The sequence below is a fragment of the Pezoporus occidentalis genome, unplaced genomic scaffold (assembly GCF_034315485.1).
Source record: "Pezoporus occidentalis ecotype Australia unplaced genomic scaffold, CSIRO_AGI_Poc_V1 ctg288, whole genome shotgun sequence".
Lineage (NCBI taxonomy): Eukaryota > Metazoa > Chordata > Aves > Psittaciformes > Psittacidae > Pezoporus > Pezoporus occidentalis.
Window position 1 is genome coordinate 249,561 of NW_026914807.1, and position 17,688 is coordinate 267,248.

At 41.2% G+C, this 17,688-nt stretch overlaps 1 protein-coding gene across 1 annotated transcript; it reads right to left on the bottom strand.

The window, feature by feature from the left end:
* Positions 1-1,666: 1,666 nt before the first annotated feature.
* ATP6AP2 (ATPase H+ transporting accessory protein 2) lies at positions 1,667-12,158 on the bottom strand. Its single transcript, XM_062626057.1, has 9 exons — positions 12,029-12,158; positions 9,525-9,655; positions 7,139-7,267; positions 6,915-7,010; positions 6,595-6,732; positions 6,305-6,358; positions 4,793-4,942; positions 3,610-3,726; positions 1,667-2,750 (listed from the first exon to the last, which is right to left on the bottom strand). The coding sequence occupies exons 1-9, from the start codon at positions 12,096-12,098 to the stop codon at positions 2,556-2,558; spliced, it is 1,080 nt and encodes a 359-aa protein (XP_062482041.1). The 5' UTR covers positions 12,099-12,158; the 3' UTR covers positions 1,667-2,555.
* Positions 12,159-17,688: the final 5,530 nt, after the last annotated feature.

The following is a 17,688-nucleotide window of genomic DNA, read 5'->3' on the forward strand; positions in this document are numbered from 1 at the left end:
AGTTACTTCCTTCTAGATACTAGAATCATAGAATAGTTAGGGTTGGAAAGGACCTTAAGATCATCTAATTCCAGCCCTCCTGCCATGGGCATAATGACTGTCCTACACTTCCCACTTCAAGCAGACAGGATCCTAGTATAGGCTCAATTTTCCTCACATCCCTCTCCCTTTCCCAGCCTTGCAGGAATGCCTCAAAAGGTGGTGACTTCCCTCTGGAAAACGTTGTGGGTTTCTGCTCTCACTCTTGCCTTCCTTCACAAAGCAAACATAACAGTTTCACTGCTTTCCTGGCAGCACTGTCCACAAAACCTGCAATTTCTATCATATCACAAATCTTTTCACAATTTCTGTTCTTGGGATGATTACATTTAAAGATCAATAGCAGGTCTAATGGTGGTGATAGCACTTTCATTCAAATTAACTGAATTCCAAGTACAAAAATGCTATTCCTGGCACACAGATCAGTATTGTAATTGCCCGTTTGATTAGCAGTTGAGGACCAGTACTGTTGTACAGTGTAATGTGTCTTGCTTACCTAGCTCAAACTAAAGCATAGTGGCTTTACAGTGGTTAAAAAAAAACAGCTTGTGCTGCACAAAGCACCTCATATTTAAGAAACAGCACACATTAGAGTGCTCAAAAGCCCCTTCAGTAGGAGCTGGAGGTCCTACAGCCATGAGAATGAACAAATATGGTACTAACATGAGAGGCAGGAATTCAAATGCGCCCTTCAAAGTAGTTGAAAAAGTAAAACTAGAGCCTACCTACAGCAGCAGAAAGCAGCTGGAAGGGAGCCAATAGGGATGACCATCTCAGTGGCAGGTCTTGCATTTAAAACTTTCTGGATAGAGGGGTGGAAAGAACTACAGAAGTCCTATCTGCCCTAAAGTACAGGTGTTTTAATTGGATGTGGCCTTGAGCAACCTGGTCAAGTGGAAGGTGTCCCTGCCTTGTGGTAGAGCTGTATTTTAATTGGTTTCATAGTGGTCCATCAGAGGGATTTGATTCTCAAAGCAGTGCAGGTGTGTTACAGGATGTTCAATAATTAGAGAAACTGGCACAGCAACTCTTCTTATCTATTGAACTTACTCAAATTAAATGCCATTCCAATTAATTTCAAATTATTGCAACAGACAATAAACTGGATTTCCTAGACTTGGGTAAAGCTGCAGCATGTTAATCAATTCAACATGAAGCAGTATCCAGGATCACCACAATACAAACAACTTCAATCCCTCCAAACCTGACATTCCCAGTAAACAAGGCAAATTAATTCAATGAGCAGATCTTTTCTGGTAGTGGAACAAATATCTCCTAACAGTAAGGAAAGTTAAGTACAAGATGAAAAAAGCAGTTTCCATTCACACTGCTGTAGTCCAGAAGAATTGCTTTTACCACAAGAGCAAATGAGTTTCTAAAAAAGTAGGTAGTTCTAAAAAAGATTCAGGACAGAGATTAACTTGGTTTAACTATACTCATTATTTGGTTTAGGAAAATTAGTCCATACAAGGTGCTCTTTCAACATTTGCTTCTGAAAGACAATTAAAATTAAACTGTTACAGACTTTGGCCCAGTGTCACATGTAGGAGGCTGCCAGCACAAACTCTATTCAGCTGAGCTAACAGTAAATACAAGTAGCTACACCTATGAAGCCACAAAGAATAAATGGATTCAAGAACAACTGTTCTCTGTTTTATTGACTGGTTGAAGCAGGACTATAAGGAAGGTGTATTTCACTCAAGTGTTGGTCCACTCTTATCAAAAAGAATTTTTTTTTATAATAACATCAACACAAATGGAAGGAATATGAAGAGTCATAATAGGAACTTACAACTGTACATGACATGAGACCATTATCAGACTGTTGCTACTTCAATATTTATAGACTCTCCACTGTATAGTCCAGCCACACTAGTGTTATTTACTTCCAAATTATTCAAGTTCTAGGTAAAGGATCCTTCTGACTACAGCTCACATCTGAGCCATCAACATGAAATCAAAATGCCATTTGTGCCACTAGGAGTGTAGTCTTGTAGAAATATTTCTATATTTAGTATACTACTAAAGAATAATTACTATCCTCTCTGAAGTTACATATCGCCATTATAAATATTTACATCAAACATTTACAACTGGTTCATAATATACAACACAACAATTCCGCTATAATTTCTAATCTTCCAGTGTAAAAGTTTCAAACAACATGTTGCTATCATAATTTCATCTGGTTTGCACACAGTCACAGGCAGTACATGGTATTTCAAAAACTCATGTTACATGATAAAAAAATGGAATGATGTTACTTTAATAACAATTACCTTGGGGATTGTTTATTGTTGGTTTGTTGGTTTTTTTTAACAAGCAGTTTTCAATTTCTAAGCCCCATCTGGTGCTACTACTAACATTTAAAATAAGCTTAAGAGGAAAAAAGAAGTACTTAGAAATAAATACACCTTTAAAAAACTCCACAATTAACCATGTCAGAATATTTGTTTTCCAGACAGTTTAAAGGAGACCTTACTCTTCATTTCCTTGCACTGAAATAAGAGTGCAGCTCAATCCATTCTTATCTTCTGATTTGTCATCCTATAAATAATGCTGTCGTAGCCAGGATCCATGTTCCAGAGGTTGTAGGAGATAACTATCACAGCTAAAGCAAGACCTATCATCATCCACAAAATAATGTTGAAGATTACAGAGTAGTTGTAGTTATATGGGTAGGCAAGGTTATATGGATTGTCTGGTTCGCTCTGAAATAAAGAGAGGATGTATTACTTTAAAGTTAGCTTGCATACAAAACACATTCTGACTACACCAAAAACCTGAGCAATCCGAATATGTGAAATGCGGTTTTGTCTACGCAGTCCTGATGTTAAGGCACAAAATGCAAAAGTGATTACGGTGACTGACATCAATGGAATCCAAAACAGGCTGACAGAAGCCTCATGAAATTTTGTTAGGACAAAGTCCTGCACCTGGGACAGGATAACCCCACAGGCTGGTGGGGACTGACCACTGGCAGCAGTTGTGCAGAGAGGGACCTGGAGGTCCTGGTGGACAAGGTGCACAGGAATCAGCAGTGTGTCCCTGCGATGATGCCAGGCAACTGCACCCTGGACTGCATCTGGAATGTAGGCAGCAAGCCAAGGCAAACAATTTTCTCCCTACCTGGGAGACAGGTCTTACATGCACTACTGCACTGGGGAGAAAGGAGCAGACATGTAAATTCTAACAAGACATAACGGAAAATATTTTGACAGTGACAATGGGTAAAGCTTTGGAACAAGCTGTCCAGAGAGGCTCTGGGATTGCTAGCCATGGACTTTTCAAAAACTTGGCTGGACAACGACCTGAGCAGCCCAATCTAACTCCTAAATTAATCCTGCTTTGAACAGTTGGTTGGACTAGATGATCTCCAAAGGCCCTTCTTCAACCAAAATTAGTATCTGATTAAGTGAAGATCAAAACAGGGAAGCTGACCTCTTCACACCCATGCCTAAATCGGTTAGTAGTCTAGTCCTTACAAAAAAAAGTTATGCTCAAGTGAAGCAGTGATGCAGTTTGGATCACTTCTAATAAATGAGATACAGAAAAACGTGCATCTACTACCTGTGAAGACTGGAGAATTGAGCGAGTCTTCCTTATGTTGGGAGAATTAAACGCCTTTACAGCTACCACTTCTACTACTGCATTCCCACTATACAGATTAAACATCTCATCTGCAAACTGGAAAAGCAAGAATGATTTAATTTGAAACCTGCACTGTAGTCAGGAATTAAGCAGAGTTTTGTTAGCAAGATGTCTTATGGTTTAGTACATCAGCTTCAGGAATAATGCTGGAAAGTTATAAAAATTTACACTATTTCAGAATTGCACTCAGGAAGTGCTGACTCACCTGGTTTACAGCATCTCTTTAAACTGCCTCAAACACTGTCCAGGAAACTGGAGCTTATGACTGCTTTCTGGGCTGAACTCATTCTTTCATCCCTTTCACAAAAGGCCCAACAGCACATAGCTTCCCCATTGTATGTCTATCATCAGTTTCAACAAAATATTTCAGTTCTCAACCTTCCACTGGGAAATTATAAACCTGAATAATTTAATCTGGTCTGAAGACTAAGATGTCTAGTATTTAAATACATCTGCTTAACTGCAAAGAGGACAAAGAGTAATGTTTAGAGAAAAGAGTTATTTGACTTATTGGCCAAACTTATTTGGCATTATTCACACTTTCATGCTTTTCCATCGTGCTTTTGAAAATCCCAAGACTGACTGGTCATAATAAAGATTTTATCTAACAATTACCTGACAAAAAATTACTTTGAGACATTGACAGATGAGAGCAGTTATTTTAGAGGCTTGGAAATACAGATTTGTACAGCTCTGTGGGCAAGGGGAAACTAACCACTGTACCCTGAGATAAAGAGATTTCCACATTTCTGAGAGCAGGTTTTTGCAAGACCTACTGCTGGTTTTAAATGCATGATATTTATTTAGGAAAAACAAATATACCAACTCATGTTTCAATATAACCCTACTCATTTACACAAAACATCTAACACATTGTAAAATCATGTCAACGCTTTCCAGAGCGACAAGTTGCAACATTCAATTTTGTAACTGAACAACAGCATTTTTGAAAACCAAACAAAAACAAGCATCAGGCAAGCCATCACTAATGAAGTAACATTTCAAAGCAGAAACAGTCAATAAACTAACTCCCTTGTAGTTTACACAAAAAAATATCTCCTTAGTATTCCTGTGAGTTTTGCTCATTAGCTAGAAAGCATACCTTTTGCAAAGAGTCTACCAGAATTTGAGAAGCATCCTTGAACTGCTGAGAGTCTTCCCCGTATCGTTTTCCAACCTCTTCCAAACCAGACAGTTCCAGAGAATACAGGTCTGGAGAGTGATCTTTGGCTAAGTGCTTGTGACGAGACAGCTTTGGCACACCATTGAGGGCAGAAAGAAATCAAATCATACACAGGTTACTTTAAAAACATATTTCACAAAAATCAGTTTACTACTGGGACTAATCCAGCCTCGCTTTCCAGTCACATTCCATATTGATAAGGAAGTGGAATTTTTTGCCAACTTAACTAGAAGTCCACAATTTTTCTATTCTACAGAAGCAAGAAGATGATCATCATGCAGCCTCTATTCCTAACATGCGGTTATATACATGTAATAGCGAGCTCTACTAAAAGGAAACATTATACTTATTCACATCAGAATCCTTGTTCCATAATTGTTGTAAAAATAAAATTTGGAGAAAAAAATACAAATACATAACTCAGATACTACTAATCCCTCTGCTGAAGCTGGCCCTTGCAAAACTGACTAGGTTGCAACTTCTACCTTGCTGTAACCCATGTACAGAAGTATTTTACTTCAGTATTATCCCATTGTCGTAAACCGCAACCAATATAGTCCAAATTATCTCAAAGGACAGGAGTGATGTTCTTGCACTTCTACAGGTGTGAAGCTGCAGCACTGACATTTGCCTGCACAAGAGAACAGTCTCTGAAAGCAAGGCATTTAATCTGCTCATATCTTCCCATCTACTTTAACTACATGATTTCTAATTTGCAAGACACCACATTGTCCTACCTCATCTTCTCAAGAGCTCTATTTCTCTCCATCAGACCTTCAGCTAAAGGGAACTTCAAGCTCTTAATGCCTCTTTCATTTTAACTAGCTGAGGACTGCAGCATAAAGAAAAGCAAAAACCAACCCCCACAACCAACCTCAAAACAAACCCTAAACCACAGCAACAAGACAGTAGCTTCTTAGTAAAAAGACTGTAAGAATTACAAAGTTTGCCTGCCCATGGGAACACTTCTATCACCATCACTATTCATGCTGGAAAAGTTACCCCAGCCTTTTCAGATAAAATGTTATGGTGATCTTCTGAAGTAAAATTGTGGCTAGGGCAAAGAACATGTTCTTAACTACCACTATACTTATCAACTAAGAAAAGAAGGAAAGCCCTAGCAAATTCTTCATTAATTACTTCCTATGTCTTCGGGTATGGAGAAATACCAGCTCAGAATTCCCACTGTTCTCACTGAACACAATACAAAAGAAATTACAAACGATTAAGGGTCTCATTTTCTTCCACAAGTGAAAGGGCTGATGAAAACAGCTTCAGAATGCATTATTTAAACTGATGCAGCCAACTGATGACAAACTGGAATATATGTATCACTGGTTGCCAAGTATCCTGGCTACAGCTTCTATACCTTTAAAGGAGATCTCTGAAGTTTTTGACAAAAGACAGGGAAAGTGTTTCAAAAAACCTTACCAGGCTTGCAATATCATGTAGGACTTGTACTTCTGACAGAAAAAGCAAGTCAACCTGGGGAAAGAGGCAGAAAGAAAGAGACAGGTATTTCCTTTGGTGAGACCAAAGTTCGGGAAGTCTCATTTTGTTGAAAGGCTCTGTATTTTACAACAGGTTAAGTCAGTTATAGCATCAAAATACGCTAGAAGGAAATTACTCTTTCAAAAACTTACTTACAAAAACAAAACCCCAAAACCTAAAAGCTTAGTTCCTTAGAGTTCTTAGTTCCCACTGATTAAAAAAATTTTTACCTCATTGTTTCTGCTGAGGGAGTTGAGAGGAAGGGAGCCGAGAATGGAGTTGTCCTGGAATAAGCGGTTTCGCAGTTGGCGCAGCGTGACAGAAAGATCTTCAAATACGGAGTTTGCCTTACCCACCATGTACACCCTCTGCAGGAACAGCACCAAAGTAGTTTTCAGTTTTTCCAGTCACTCATTAATAACCAATCACACTTGCAATCCCTCTCCAATGCAAAATATTTCATAAAATCAATTGGTTTTGCTCCAGCCACACAAGTGGAAAGCAGTTTATTATTTACAACATCTGGAATCAGAAGTGAAGCAATACTCACTTCCTCACTGGGGGCCAGCTGCAAGACCACAGGAGTTTCCTCAGAGAACAAAGTATGAATGGCATTTGCAACACTGTCAAGACTGAAAGGAACGGCCTGGAAGACAATATCTAGTTAGATTTCTGATAAAACAGGGCCTAATGATACAAAAGGAGATAATTTGCTTAAGTACAGAGGTCTGGAAAAATAAGAAAACCTCTTTTTGAGCAAATGTGGATACTCACATTCTCAATAGGGTAAGAAACCCCTTTCACAGGCAGAGCCAGCTTGTCCACTCCCTTCACGGTTACCAGCACAGTAGCTCGTGGTCTGTGAAACAGATCACCCACTGCAAGGCCAGGCCAGGAAAGGTCCTATTAGAATATAGTAAAAAAACCACTTGTATTTCTAAGGGAGAAAGAAAGGACCCCTCCCCAACAATTACAGCAAAATAACTATCTTGTTAATATCTCTGTGCAGGACAGTCTGTTGGAAATTTCATGGGGGAGCAAGTTAATACTAGAACTCCCCTAAAAAAATGCTGTCTCAAGTTAACCATGGAGAAACTGCTGATTTAAAAGGTGCCAGTAACTTAATAACAAAGTTTACACTGAGAAAGCATTACACATACTGGATAGATTAGGAGTTATTTCCCATAATTAAATTCAATATATCATAGTCTGTATTTAATAAATGAAAGCTCAATTAAAAAAACAACCACACATCCCCCACCTTTTCCAAAACACCATAGAAAAGAATTTAGGCACATTAAAACACTAACATCTTCATATTTTCAGTACTAGAAAGAAATGAGAGACACACACACACAAAGGGAAGGGAGCATTAATCATAACAGCAACATACTAATCTAAACCATACAAATTTGCATGGAAAACATAGAAAAAAGATTCCTTAGTAGCTTCCTGCAGTTATGTATTGGTAAGAGCACAGTGAAGGCTAGCTGGCTGGTTTATTCAGGCACAAAATACAAATTCATCCATTTAGGCTGATTTCGGATTTCTTCATCTGTGTAAAAGACATACCTGCTTCTTTAAGTTTTATGAAACTGTTTTATTTGGATTTATTTGGATTTTAGAACTACATGTCATTGACATCACGATCTGTACCACCTCAAAGAAACAAAAGAAAAATCTTTTAAAGAACCATCAGGGACAAAAAAGAGGTTCCATTTTATCTTGCTTTAGCAAGAAAACCATTTTAGGGCTGTTGTTCAGAATCCCCAGTGTAATGCAGCAAGAATTCTCAATTATATATAGTACACCTACTGCACTGCCAATTTATGTTCCCAGACTACAGCCTTGATGTAAAGCTGAGTGTTTGGGCCCTTTGGTATCCTCCATACCAAGGTACGTTGCCTAGACAGTGATCAATGCCTTAGTGACAATGCTGGTAACTTTCAGTTTCAGAGCTTCACTGAACAGAGAAATTAAAACACTTCCTTTCCTGCCTGCTTCTAGGATTTGAAATAATACTAGTAGAGAACTACTTCTAAAGGATGCTATGGGCTATGGACTCATCACAGCAAAAGCACGGAGTGAGTACTGAAACACTTTTTTCCATAAACATATCATACCTCTGGATGACCAGTATGCCAAAAGTCAGGTGTTCAAAATGGACCAAAAACCTCAATGTTTTCCTGGGTGTCTTTACATGTAATGCACACAATACCATCTGATGTATTGTTTTTTTAATTTATAAAATAATCAAAATAGACTTCTTGGGAATACTACTCATGAGAGTGTGTTACTAGCTTAATGACAAAAAAGCATAATTAACTGACAACAAGATATTTTCAGACAAATTCCAAGACACAGACCTGCATTCAAACCAGACTTAAAGGACCTTTCACCAGCTGTAGTATAGAAAAAATGGGAACCAGCCTCCACCACCCCGCAGCAGTGTGAGCACACCCCAGCTTGTAGCTTTGAGGATCTAGAGACACCTGGGTATCACACTTTAAGATTCTGCTTCAACAGCTGATCATCTCTGCTGAAGCTCAGCAAGAAATTCAGTAGGCAAGAAAGAATCAATCCAAGGGCTCCTACTCATGTGCCCCACTTTAAATATCACTACAACTATATTCAAAAACCTGATCTGGGAAAATACTACCCCAAGGTGAGTTTTCAAGTCTCTGGGTTACTTCCTAAATATCCAGTCTACTTGGTTCTTATTATCTATGCTCAGCACACAAGCTTGCTGAACTGACAAAATGCCTGCCCAGCCAAGCCATTTCTTACCATCTTCAGTGTACCCAGGCGCACAGCCCTATGGATAGCTTGTAGGCAAGAAGTGACTAGTTTCAACAGATTCCCAGTACACGATCATGGGTGGGGGGGATACAGCATGGGGGTGGCTCTCAGAGGAAATTAACAACAGCACAGTAAAGACTCACAGGCATGCTTCCTTCTATAGCTGATGATTCAAATTAGCTGGCTAGCACAGCCTTTTGCTGCTCATATGACTTGGAAACCACACTCTGACAAGTCACACATTCCTCAAGAGAAACACAATGATATTTTATATATTCCAGCACATGACAGAAGATCTGCATTTTAAGTGAGCAGGTCTGTTGTTTTAGAGGCATTTCAAAAATCAAGAACTGAAACATACCTCTTCAACAGAAAAGCCCATGGACAACGCAGCTACATCTGGGATCCGTTCGCCAGGAATGGGCCAACTTCCATCTCGAAAAACAACCGACTGAGGTGATCGTAAGACACTAAATTCATCTCCACTTACACCTGAAAAACAAACATAAAAAGCCATCAGAGTTCTTGAAATCTTATACAACACAGAAAAAAACAGATTTCATTCTTTCTTCTTCCCTCTCACACCTACCAGTTTATGTAATGCAAGTAATGCGAACCAATCATTTTAATGCTCTAGCATACAAAATAAGATTTCTATACAGCAATGACTAAGGACATACAAATCCACACTAACAAAAGCAGGACAATTACTCAAGCAAAAGCACAGTACACTTCTGCATACTTACTAGAAGCTTGCAAGCAGTGTTACAGTTCACACCTGGTAGAACTAACCCTTAGCAGAGCCAGGCAGACTCCAACATCCTGTTAGCTCACAAGCAGCATCAATACAGCTCTGTTTGCTTCCAGGACTGCTTGGTTTACCACCTCTTTTCGTGCAAACAGTCTGAGCCACTGAACCCAGAGCCAGGAGGATCAAGCATTTTGTCAGTGCTGGCTTGAACAGAGCACTGCCAGGAACAATCTGGCATCTGCAGCACAGCTCCAGTGTCTCTGCTCTGCCTTCTCAACCACATGACGTTGTGAGACATTCTTCTTCCTTGGATGCAGTACTAGACCTAAGCTAATTGTGTGAAGCCACAGTCTGCAACACTTCTCTTGCTGGGTTTTCACTTTCAGAAAATCGAGAAAACAATAAATATTTGCAGACTGTTGTAGTTCTAATTATACAATCAGTCTGACTGCATACTTCAAAAAAGATATATATATAACAGTATACAGGAAATAAAAGTATTTACTCATACGATCACTGAAAACCAGTTACCAATACAAGCAGCTACATATCATAGTTTTCCAGGGCATCTGCAAATCTAAAGGCTGTTTATAAAAATAATGCAATAGTAAACTGATGTGTTGTGCAGTTATAACCTTCCCTAAACAATAATTTAACGAATGTGACCTTGAAGATGCTGTTTTAAAGCCTGGCTCATGATCATGCATACAAATGTTGACAGTAAATCTGAGCTATGTTATGATAAACATACTAAAGGAACAAAGTACTGCAAGGCAGGTCAGGGAAGGGTGGCAAAAGGAAACAGAAACAGGCCAAACCACTAGATGTATATGGAGCAGATTTAAGCATTCTGTGGTTTAAACCGATGTGTTTATTGGATCATCTGCTATTAACTTTAACAGTGCATCGACCCGCATTTTGAAGGGCAGAAATTTGGTTTGCAAACCAATTCAAGAAGGAATTTACAAAATTGCTACAAATATTTTTGCTCAGCCTGTAGGATTTCAGTCCACTCCCCACAGGGCTGTAAGAAAGTCCCATGTGTTACTTAGAGACTTAACTTAGTGGCTTAACTTAGGACAAAATTGCTTAGGTGGATGGGTAAAATTAGAGCATTACTTTTCTCAACAAATTCGCCTTGCTCGACTTGTTCAAGATCTCAGTGATCAAAACGGAATTTGAACTTGGGAATACAAGCCTTTTCTTCAGGTACATTATAATTGCTTGACCACAGTACTAGGCCACCAAAGTGGTTAAGTCTAGAGAGTAAATGCTGAGATGCATTTAATTCTGTACACTGTTACACACATACACAGAATATACATAATCAGACTTTCACCTTGCCAACGCTGTACTTCTAGAGAACTTCACCTCTCAAAAGCCTTTGTGAGCTTGGACTGTAGAACTAAGGCAAACTGACTGAAAACTATTTGTGGGGCCTGGAAGCCTTAAGTACAGACAAGAAGTCCAACTCAAAACAAGCAACAGAAAGCCTCCAGATCAACAAAACATGAAAAGTTGTACAAAGTAAGGTAACAATGTCTTCACAAACCATGTAGGTAAGGCCCTTACTGACATGGTTTAGTGGTGGTTTGGCAGTCCTAGGGTAACGGTTGGACTTGATAAATTTAAAGGTCTTTTCCAACCTCAACGATTCTATGATTCTGTAACACGTTTCATAAAGCCCTATGCTACAAAGGGAATGCGAAGTCTTCAAGCACAGTCTCTAGAAGAGCAGGGGTGGGTGTGGAGATAGGAGGCAGGGAGATGCAGCAAAAGACTGCCCTCAGCTCCCACATCTCAGTTCTGAAGCTGGCACAGCCAAACAGACATACGTGTGGGATAAGTCCCGGGTCTTTTCCCACCTACAGCGGCCGGAAGGGGCTCTCCGTCCGTGCTCCTTCCCCTTTCTTCCCCCACATAGCTCCCGCACCCCTTCCCCACGGCTGGGTCAGTCTCGCTGAGGCGCGCAGCCGCCCCTTTCCCTTCCGCGACCCCTTCCCCCGCAGCGGCCAGGCAGCCCTTCCCGTTTCCCTCATCCTCACCCTCACCCCCACCCCCAGCAGCAAGCTAGGCCAGCGCTCCCCCACGACGGCCGAACGCCGCTCACTCACCGGCAAGAGAGGCCGATGTGACCAGCACCGCCACCTCCAGGGCCCAGAGCACCCCCCCGCGCCACCCCATGTCCGCCGCAGCACCGGCTACCGCCGCGCTAGGAGACGCCGCTGAGGAAGATACCGGGCTGCACCGCCGGACCGAGACCACCCGAAGCCCCACCCCCTGAGGAGCGCTGACGCAGCCAATTAGCAGGGAGATTGATGGCGGCGAGGGCGGAGTCCTAACTTGAATGACGCTTACACTTGGCCAATCAGATCGTGAGAGATCTCTGCGCCATTTTCCTCTCCGCGCTGGGGATTCCGAGCGAAGCGCTGAGAGGCGGAGCCTCGCCGGGGTGAGCGGACAGCTGATTCGGCCAATCGGAGCGCGAGGGATCGGGGCCGCGCCCCTCCCACTGCCGTCTGTTTGGCGGAGGCGCGGTTGGATAGGGCAGCCTCGGCGCGGGGGCGGGAGGAACCTCTGATTGACAGGGTACGCGCCATTCAGAGAGAGAGCTCCGCCTACTCCGCACCTGTGTAGCGGGGGTGCTGGGGGTGGGAGGCTTTGACTGTGAGGGGAGGTTTGGGTTCTTTGTGGCTCCGGCTCCGGCTCCGGCTCCGGCTCCGGCTCCGGCTCCGGCTCCGGCTCCGGCTCTAGCTCTAGTTCCAGTTCCAGTTCCAGTTCCAGTTCCAGTTCTTTTCCTGTGCCCTTCAGGTGGTGTACCTGAGAGGGCACAGAGGGGAGGAGAAAAATCCATGTTGAAGGGGGGTTAGTATCACTAGTGAGAGCGCTTGTTTCAGGAGGATGAGAGGGGTTTCCGTTGGTTTGCTTTTTTGTCTCTTCAATGAGGTTTAAATAATTTTAAAAAGTAGCCATGTGTTTATGGCTGTCATGTGCCTCAGCGCTTCACCCTTGAAAGAAGTTGCATCAGTGAGTTTGGTGCCTCTGTGCATCTGCGGGCCTGGATGTTTGCAGGTGAAGTAGCCTTCAGGGGCTTGATTGCATCCATTAAGCTAGTGAGGGTTTATTAAGGTGAAGGAGAGGGGCCAAGATGGCGTGTTCAGCTGGAAAATCCCTGCCTCCTTTCCGGAAAGTTTGGTCGTTGAGAACAGTTACACTTGCTGGCCAGGCCCTGCTCATCTCACTTCAGCTGTTCTTGCTTGTGATAGAAATAGGCAGGTGGGTGTGTGCTACTCACTGTATATGTTGTACAATGCCATGATCAATCAAGTTGTGAGTAGTTCTTGTGGTCTTTGTACGTTTTTAGGCTCAGGAATCTTGATGAGTTATATGATTCTCCTTTATATGCTTTCCTGGAACACAGCGACTGTGTCACATCCAGATAGCAAGACTATGTACTGCACGTGTCAGAGATCACTAGCCATACAGTTTTCTGGCCAGAGCTGTTCTGCTGTGTTTAGAAATCCCAGTCAACTATAAGAATACTTTGAAAATTGCCTGAGCAACATTTCTCTACCAAAAGAGGAGCTTTGTCTAGGAGAATCAGTGAATGAGTTGTGGAGTGGCAGGTAGCAAAATGAAAAGTGAGTGTACGGCAGTTGAGCAGTATTTAAGAGAGTGAAGTTATAACCCTGCATCTGCCACATGATAGTGAGTGAAGATGGGCAAATCACCTAAACCCAGCTTTTCTTAGGTGGCAGTAATAGCCTGTTCCTTGTATGTGAAATGATTTGTGTAAGTGAATAGGAGCTGCTGCTCGCAGTGTTGTCAGGTGGAAACTAAATATGATAACCATGCATGATGTGTAGGGTACTCTAAAATTTAACAGCTATGCAAGTTAGGAGCACTTCAAATTAATACTTACTCTTTACTCTGAATTGTGCATCACCAGCACAACAGCTTTTATAGAATGAATGCAAATAAATGTTTGTGAGATTAGCTGGATACTGTAGCAAAGAGTATGATCAAAACAGTTGTTTCCTTATAGGCTTTTCTGCCTTCAGAACAGGATTAGACAAGCACACAGGAGACAAGGCCTGGATCACTGAACAATGAAGATCTTGAATGATTGTTTTTCAAGGAGCTCAGACTGTTTGTGCACTGAGAAAGGCAGGATGATATTAAAAAATTAATATCCTATTTTGTAAGATGAAAATGATACCACAACCCATATGCCCATGGGCTCTGTTTTAAGTTTATGTGGGTTAACTTATTTTTGACATTTACTAGCTCTTGGATGCTTGACTTTGCAAGTGCAGTGTGCTATTTACTGTGTATATTTTAATGTCATTTCACAAAGTTTTATCTATCTGGGAAAATATGTTTCCTGCACAAAGGAGCTTGTAGTCTGAATTAAGTGACCATAGGATATCAAAGACGGGTATAAAGTGGGTTGTTTCGTCACAGCAGCAGCTGTAGTGCTGATTCATCCCACTTACCCTTCCCCCCCCCCATGTGGTCTACGCCCAAAATCTGTATAGGAATAAGGCAAAAAGGGTGGCTCAAAACAGTAAGTTTGGAAAGCTACTAGAGGGCATTAAGTGAATGTGATGGTGTTTCAGATGGGAATGTAGTGGGAGTGCAGAGCAGGGAATGGAGCATGTGAGGGAAGACATTTGACCTAAATCAAGGATTTCTTACAAATAGGATGTGTAAAAGAAGGGGGCAGGGTGAATAAGACTGTTTCAAAGAAGTTGTTTCTTTTGTATCTGTTACTATATCTGTGTTTCATATCTATGCATGTTAGCAATCATTTCAAATTCTGTTATGATTACCTTCACACTATCTTCCATAAAGTGTTCATTCTGGAAGTCATGGTACCACTGAAGTCTGTCATCTTATTTTTTCATATTTGGAGAAGGAATTGTATTTTTGAGACTTTAGAGTTCATGTTCGCCCTTTTTTCTGAGCTTTTGGTGCTGGCAGTACTATAATTTAATTCTAGAAATAAAAGAGAAATCAGTTCTGCATTTGGATCTTATTATATGTCTTCTCTGCTACTTGAATTGCTTTTCTTCTGGAAATCACAGTAGAAACATGGTTTGTGGAGAATTCTCAATTCTTCTGTCTTATGTTTGCCTCTTCGGAAAAATAATAAATAGAAGCAATACATTTTATTATGAAATAGTAAGTCTCACTAACTCTCTACACTGGTTTTTGGTGCCCGTTGGGTATATCTGTATGTCAGTGAAGCCCATATATACTTATACTAAAGTATAACAGAATGACACCATTGCTTTACAGGCTGGCAGAGTTCTAGCTATTTTCTCGAGGCTTAATTTAGATCCCAGCTGTGCTTTGAAGTGAGTTTTGTAATCCTGTAAGCAATACTTGTGACAAAACCTATATGCAGTAAAGTTATTCTGTTAAACTGATTTCATTCTGAGCTTCCACTCAGGGCAAGTAAAAAATGAGACAACATGCACATGAGGTCAGAAGTAATTTTCATAAAGGTGTATACTGCTAGCAGCAGTCACAAAATTGGAGTGCCAGCTATAGGGAAAATACGCACATTCACTGACCGGTTTAATAGCACGCTGTGCAAAAATATCTTCGGCAGGAGTTGCTAGAGCCCTCTCTGAACTAACAGCGTTACAGGTGGAATGATTGTAGGAGAGGCACTGTGAGAAATAGGCTAAATCAAAGAGCCAGCCATTTGTCTGTACTGGACTATGTTATCTGGTTTCATTCTGCCACTATTAAATCTAGTGTAGTTACTCGCAGAAGTAATTGTCTCAACCATCATTTCCAAAACGGTGCTTTAATTGAAGAGTTTTTGCCTGGCTGCTGCTAACACCAGGCCAGTCATAGCCTATGGGAAAAAAATGAGTTCCCAGTGCCGGTACCATTTGGAGTTAGCAGGTCCAGAAGAACATGGGGTGAGCAGTATTCCTTTTTGTACTGGGATTTAAAGTCTCATAGAAAATACATGCAGAGAAGCAAAGCATAAACTTTTAAAATAGAACTAAGAAGATAAACCGCTGTTTTCTGTGATGCTTTCTGACCTTGATATGCTAACAGAGCATGTGCTTAACACATTATGACTAGTCAGACACCCCATGACCTGGTGTGGTGGGGGAATGGGATGACTTTGAAAGACTCTCTTTTGAGCAGTTGGTTTTGGGGTTGCTGACATAGTGGGAGACTGGGATGTGAGAGACAAGGCGATTGTACCTGGCTTGGCAACTTATACTGGCTGCAGCTGACAGACAGGTCTCATGAAAAGTTGTTAGTCCTTGCCGCTGAATTGCTTTGTGGTCTCAGTTTTCCTGTCCCCATTTGCAGACTTCATCTGTGTAAGCAGAAACAGTTGTAGTTCCTGCAGATGTGGACACCAAGGCTAAACAAATCAAAGGCAACTTAAATAATTTCTAAAGGACTTGAAAAGAATACCCCCAAAACAAGTTAAAAAACCCAAACCTGTTTTTGCTGAGCTAAGTCTTAGGCTGTGTCAGAGCTGATTTCATGAAGCCTCAAATCATAAGCAAAATGTTAGTGCTGCCCTTTCTAAAAGGTGGAGGTGTCTTCTATACTTCTTTGTGAAAGGAGAAGTGCCTTTCTCTTTTACTTCTGTCAGTCAATAGCTGACTTATTTGGTCTTAAAAGAGGTTTGCTAGCTTTCTTATCTGTGGGACAGAGCTATAGTTGAAGTCTCCAAATAAGCATGAGAAACCCATTTTAGGGTTCTTTTTGCTAGGTTCTATATGCACGTCATATAACGAGAACTCTACATCTTTTTTGTCTGTCAGTACAAATGTTGCAATGTCAAAATTGTGATCTTGAAATGCAGTTCCTGTAGACTCTTGACACTTTCTGACAGTTCTCTCCATGGCTTTGTCTATGACTTTGCCAGCAGCTACGGTCTTACTGGAGGTGAGAGTGCTGCTGTACGTGTGTTTTGTTAAAGGCAGTCCCCATCCTGCAGCGTTTGCAGTCCAAGTAGCTGTAGTGGTGGAACAGAGCATCATGAGGTGACTGGCTTGCCTGAGCTCCTACAGTAGATCAGCAGAAAGACAAGGAAGGACCTTGCGTCTCTTCCCTGTATTTCAGCCCATGCTGCCCTCAGTCCCTGAGGGATCTCTCCGCCTTCAGTGAGCATAGTTGTTTGTAACATACACTTTTAAAAATCATTTTGTTCCAGTACATAACACTGCAGGCTGCTAAAAGCATAATTCTGATGTAACGGTTCCGAAGAAGATGGTTGTCTGTAATCCACATTTTAGTAGTTCCAAAGTCACATTAATCACTATCTTTTAATTAAGTCAGCTTAATCAAAACACATTTTTAATGTGCTATCTTAAGGGCATTGAAGGTAGGAGGAGAGTATGGTTTTAAGGATATTTGATATAATTAAAGGTACATAGCTTCTTCTGTGTTGAGGTTGTAACACTAATGAGGAAAGAAGCCTGGGAGAAAGAAACCCAGTCTTTTCCTGAAATTTTGAAGAAGAATTGAAGGGGGGGGGGGTGTGATGCATATGAATCATAGCTGCTTTGTTCATTATGTTTTCCTTCAACTTCTCTTCATCATTTTAGTAGTAAGTAGTAAGGACTTGAGCAAAGCAGATTTGCCGGCGGCCTTTTCGTGGGTGTTTTGGGTGAGCATCCCTAGATCGCAAGCACTTTCGGCACCATCTGGTGGTCGAAAAATACGACTGCAGCCTCGCTGGGTTGGTATACCCATGCTCACACGGAAAGTTAAATGAAGCGCATCCTCT

What these genes read in the sequence shown, in the direction of transcription:
- ATP6AP2 (XM_062626057.1), bottom strand. Translation starts at nt 12,098, where the DNA reads ATGGGGTGGCGCGGGGGGGTGCTCTGGGCCCTGGAGGTGGCGGTGCTG. An exon ending in AGCTGGCCCCCAGTGAGGAA is followed by an intron (nt 6,733 to 6,914) that starts GTGAGTATTGCT and finishes CTGTTCCTGCAG; the next exon opens with AGGGTGTACATGGTGGGTAA. An exon ending in TACATGATATTGCAAGCCTG is followed by an intron (nt 4,943 to 6,304) that starts GTAAGGTTTTTT and finishes GGTGTGCCAAAG; the next exon opens with CTGTCTCGTCACAAGCACTT.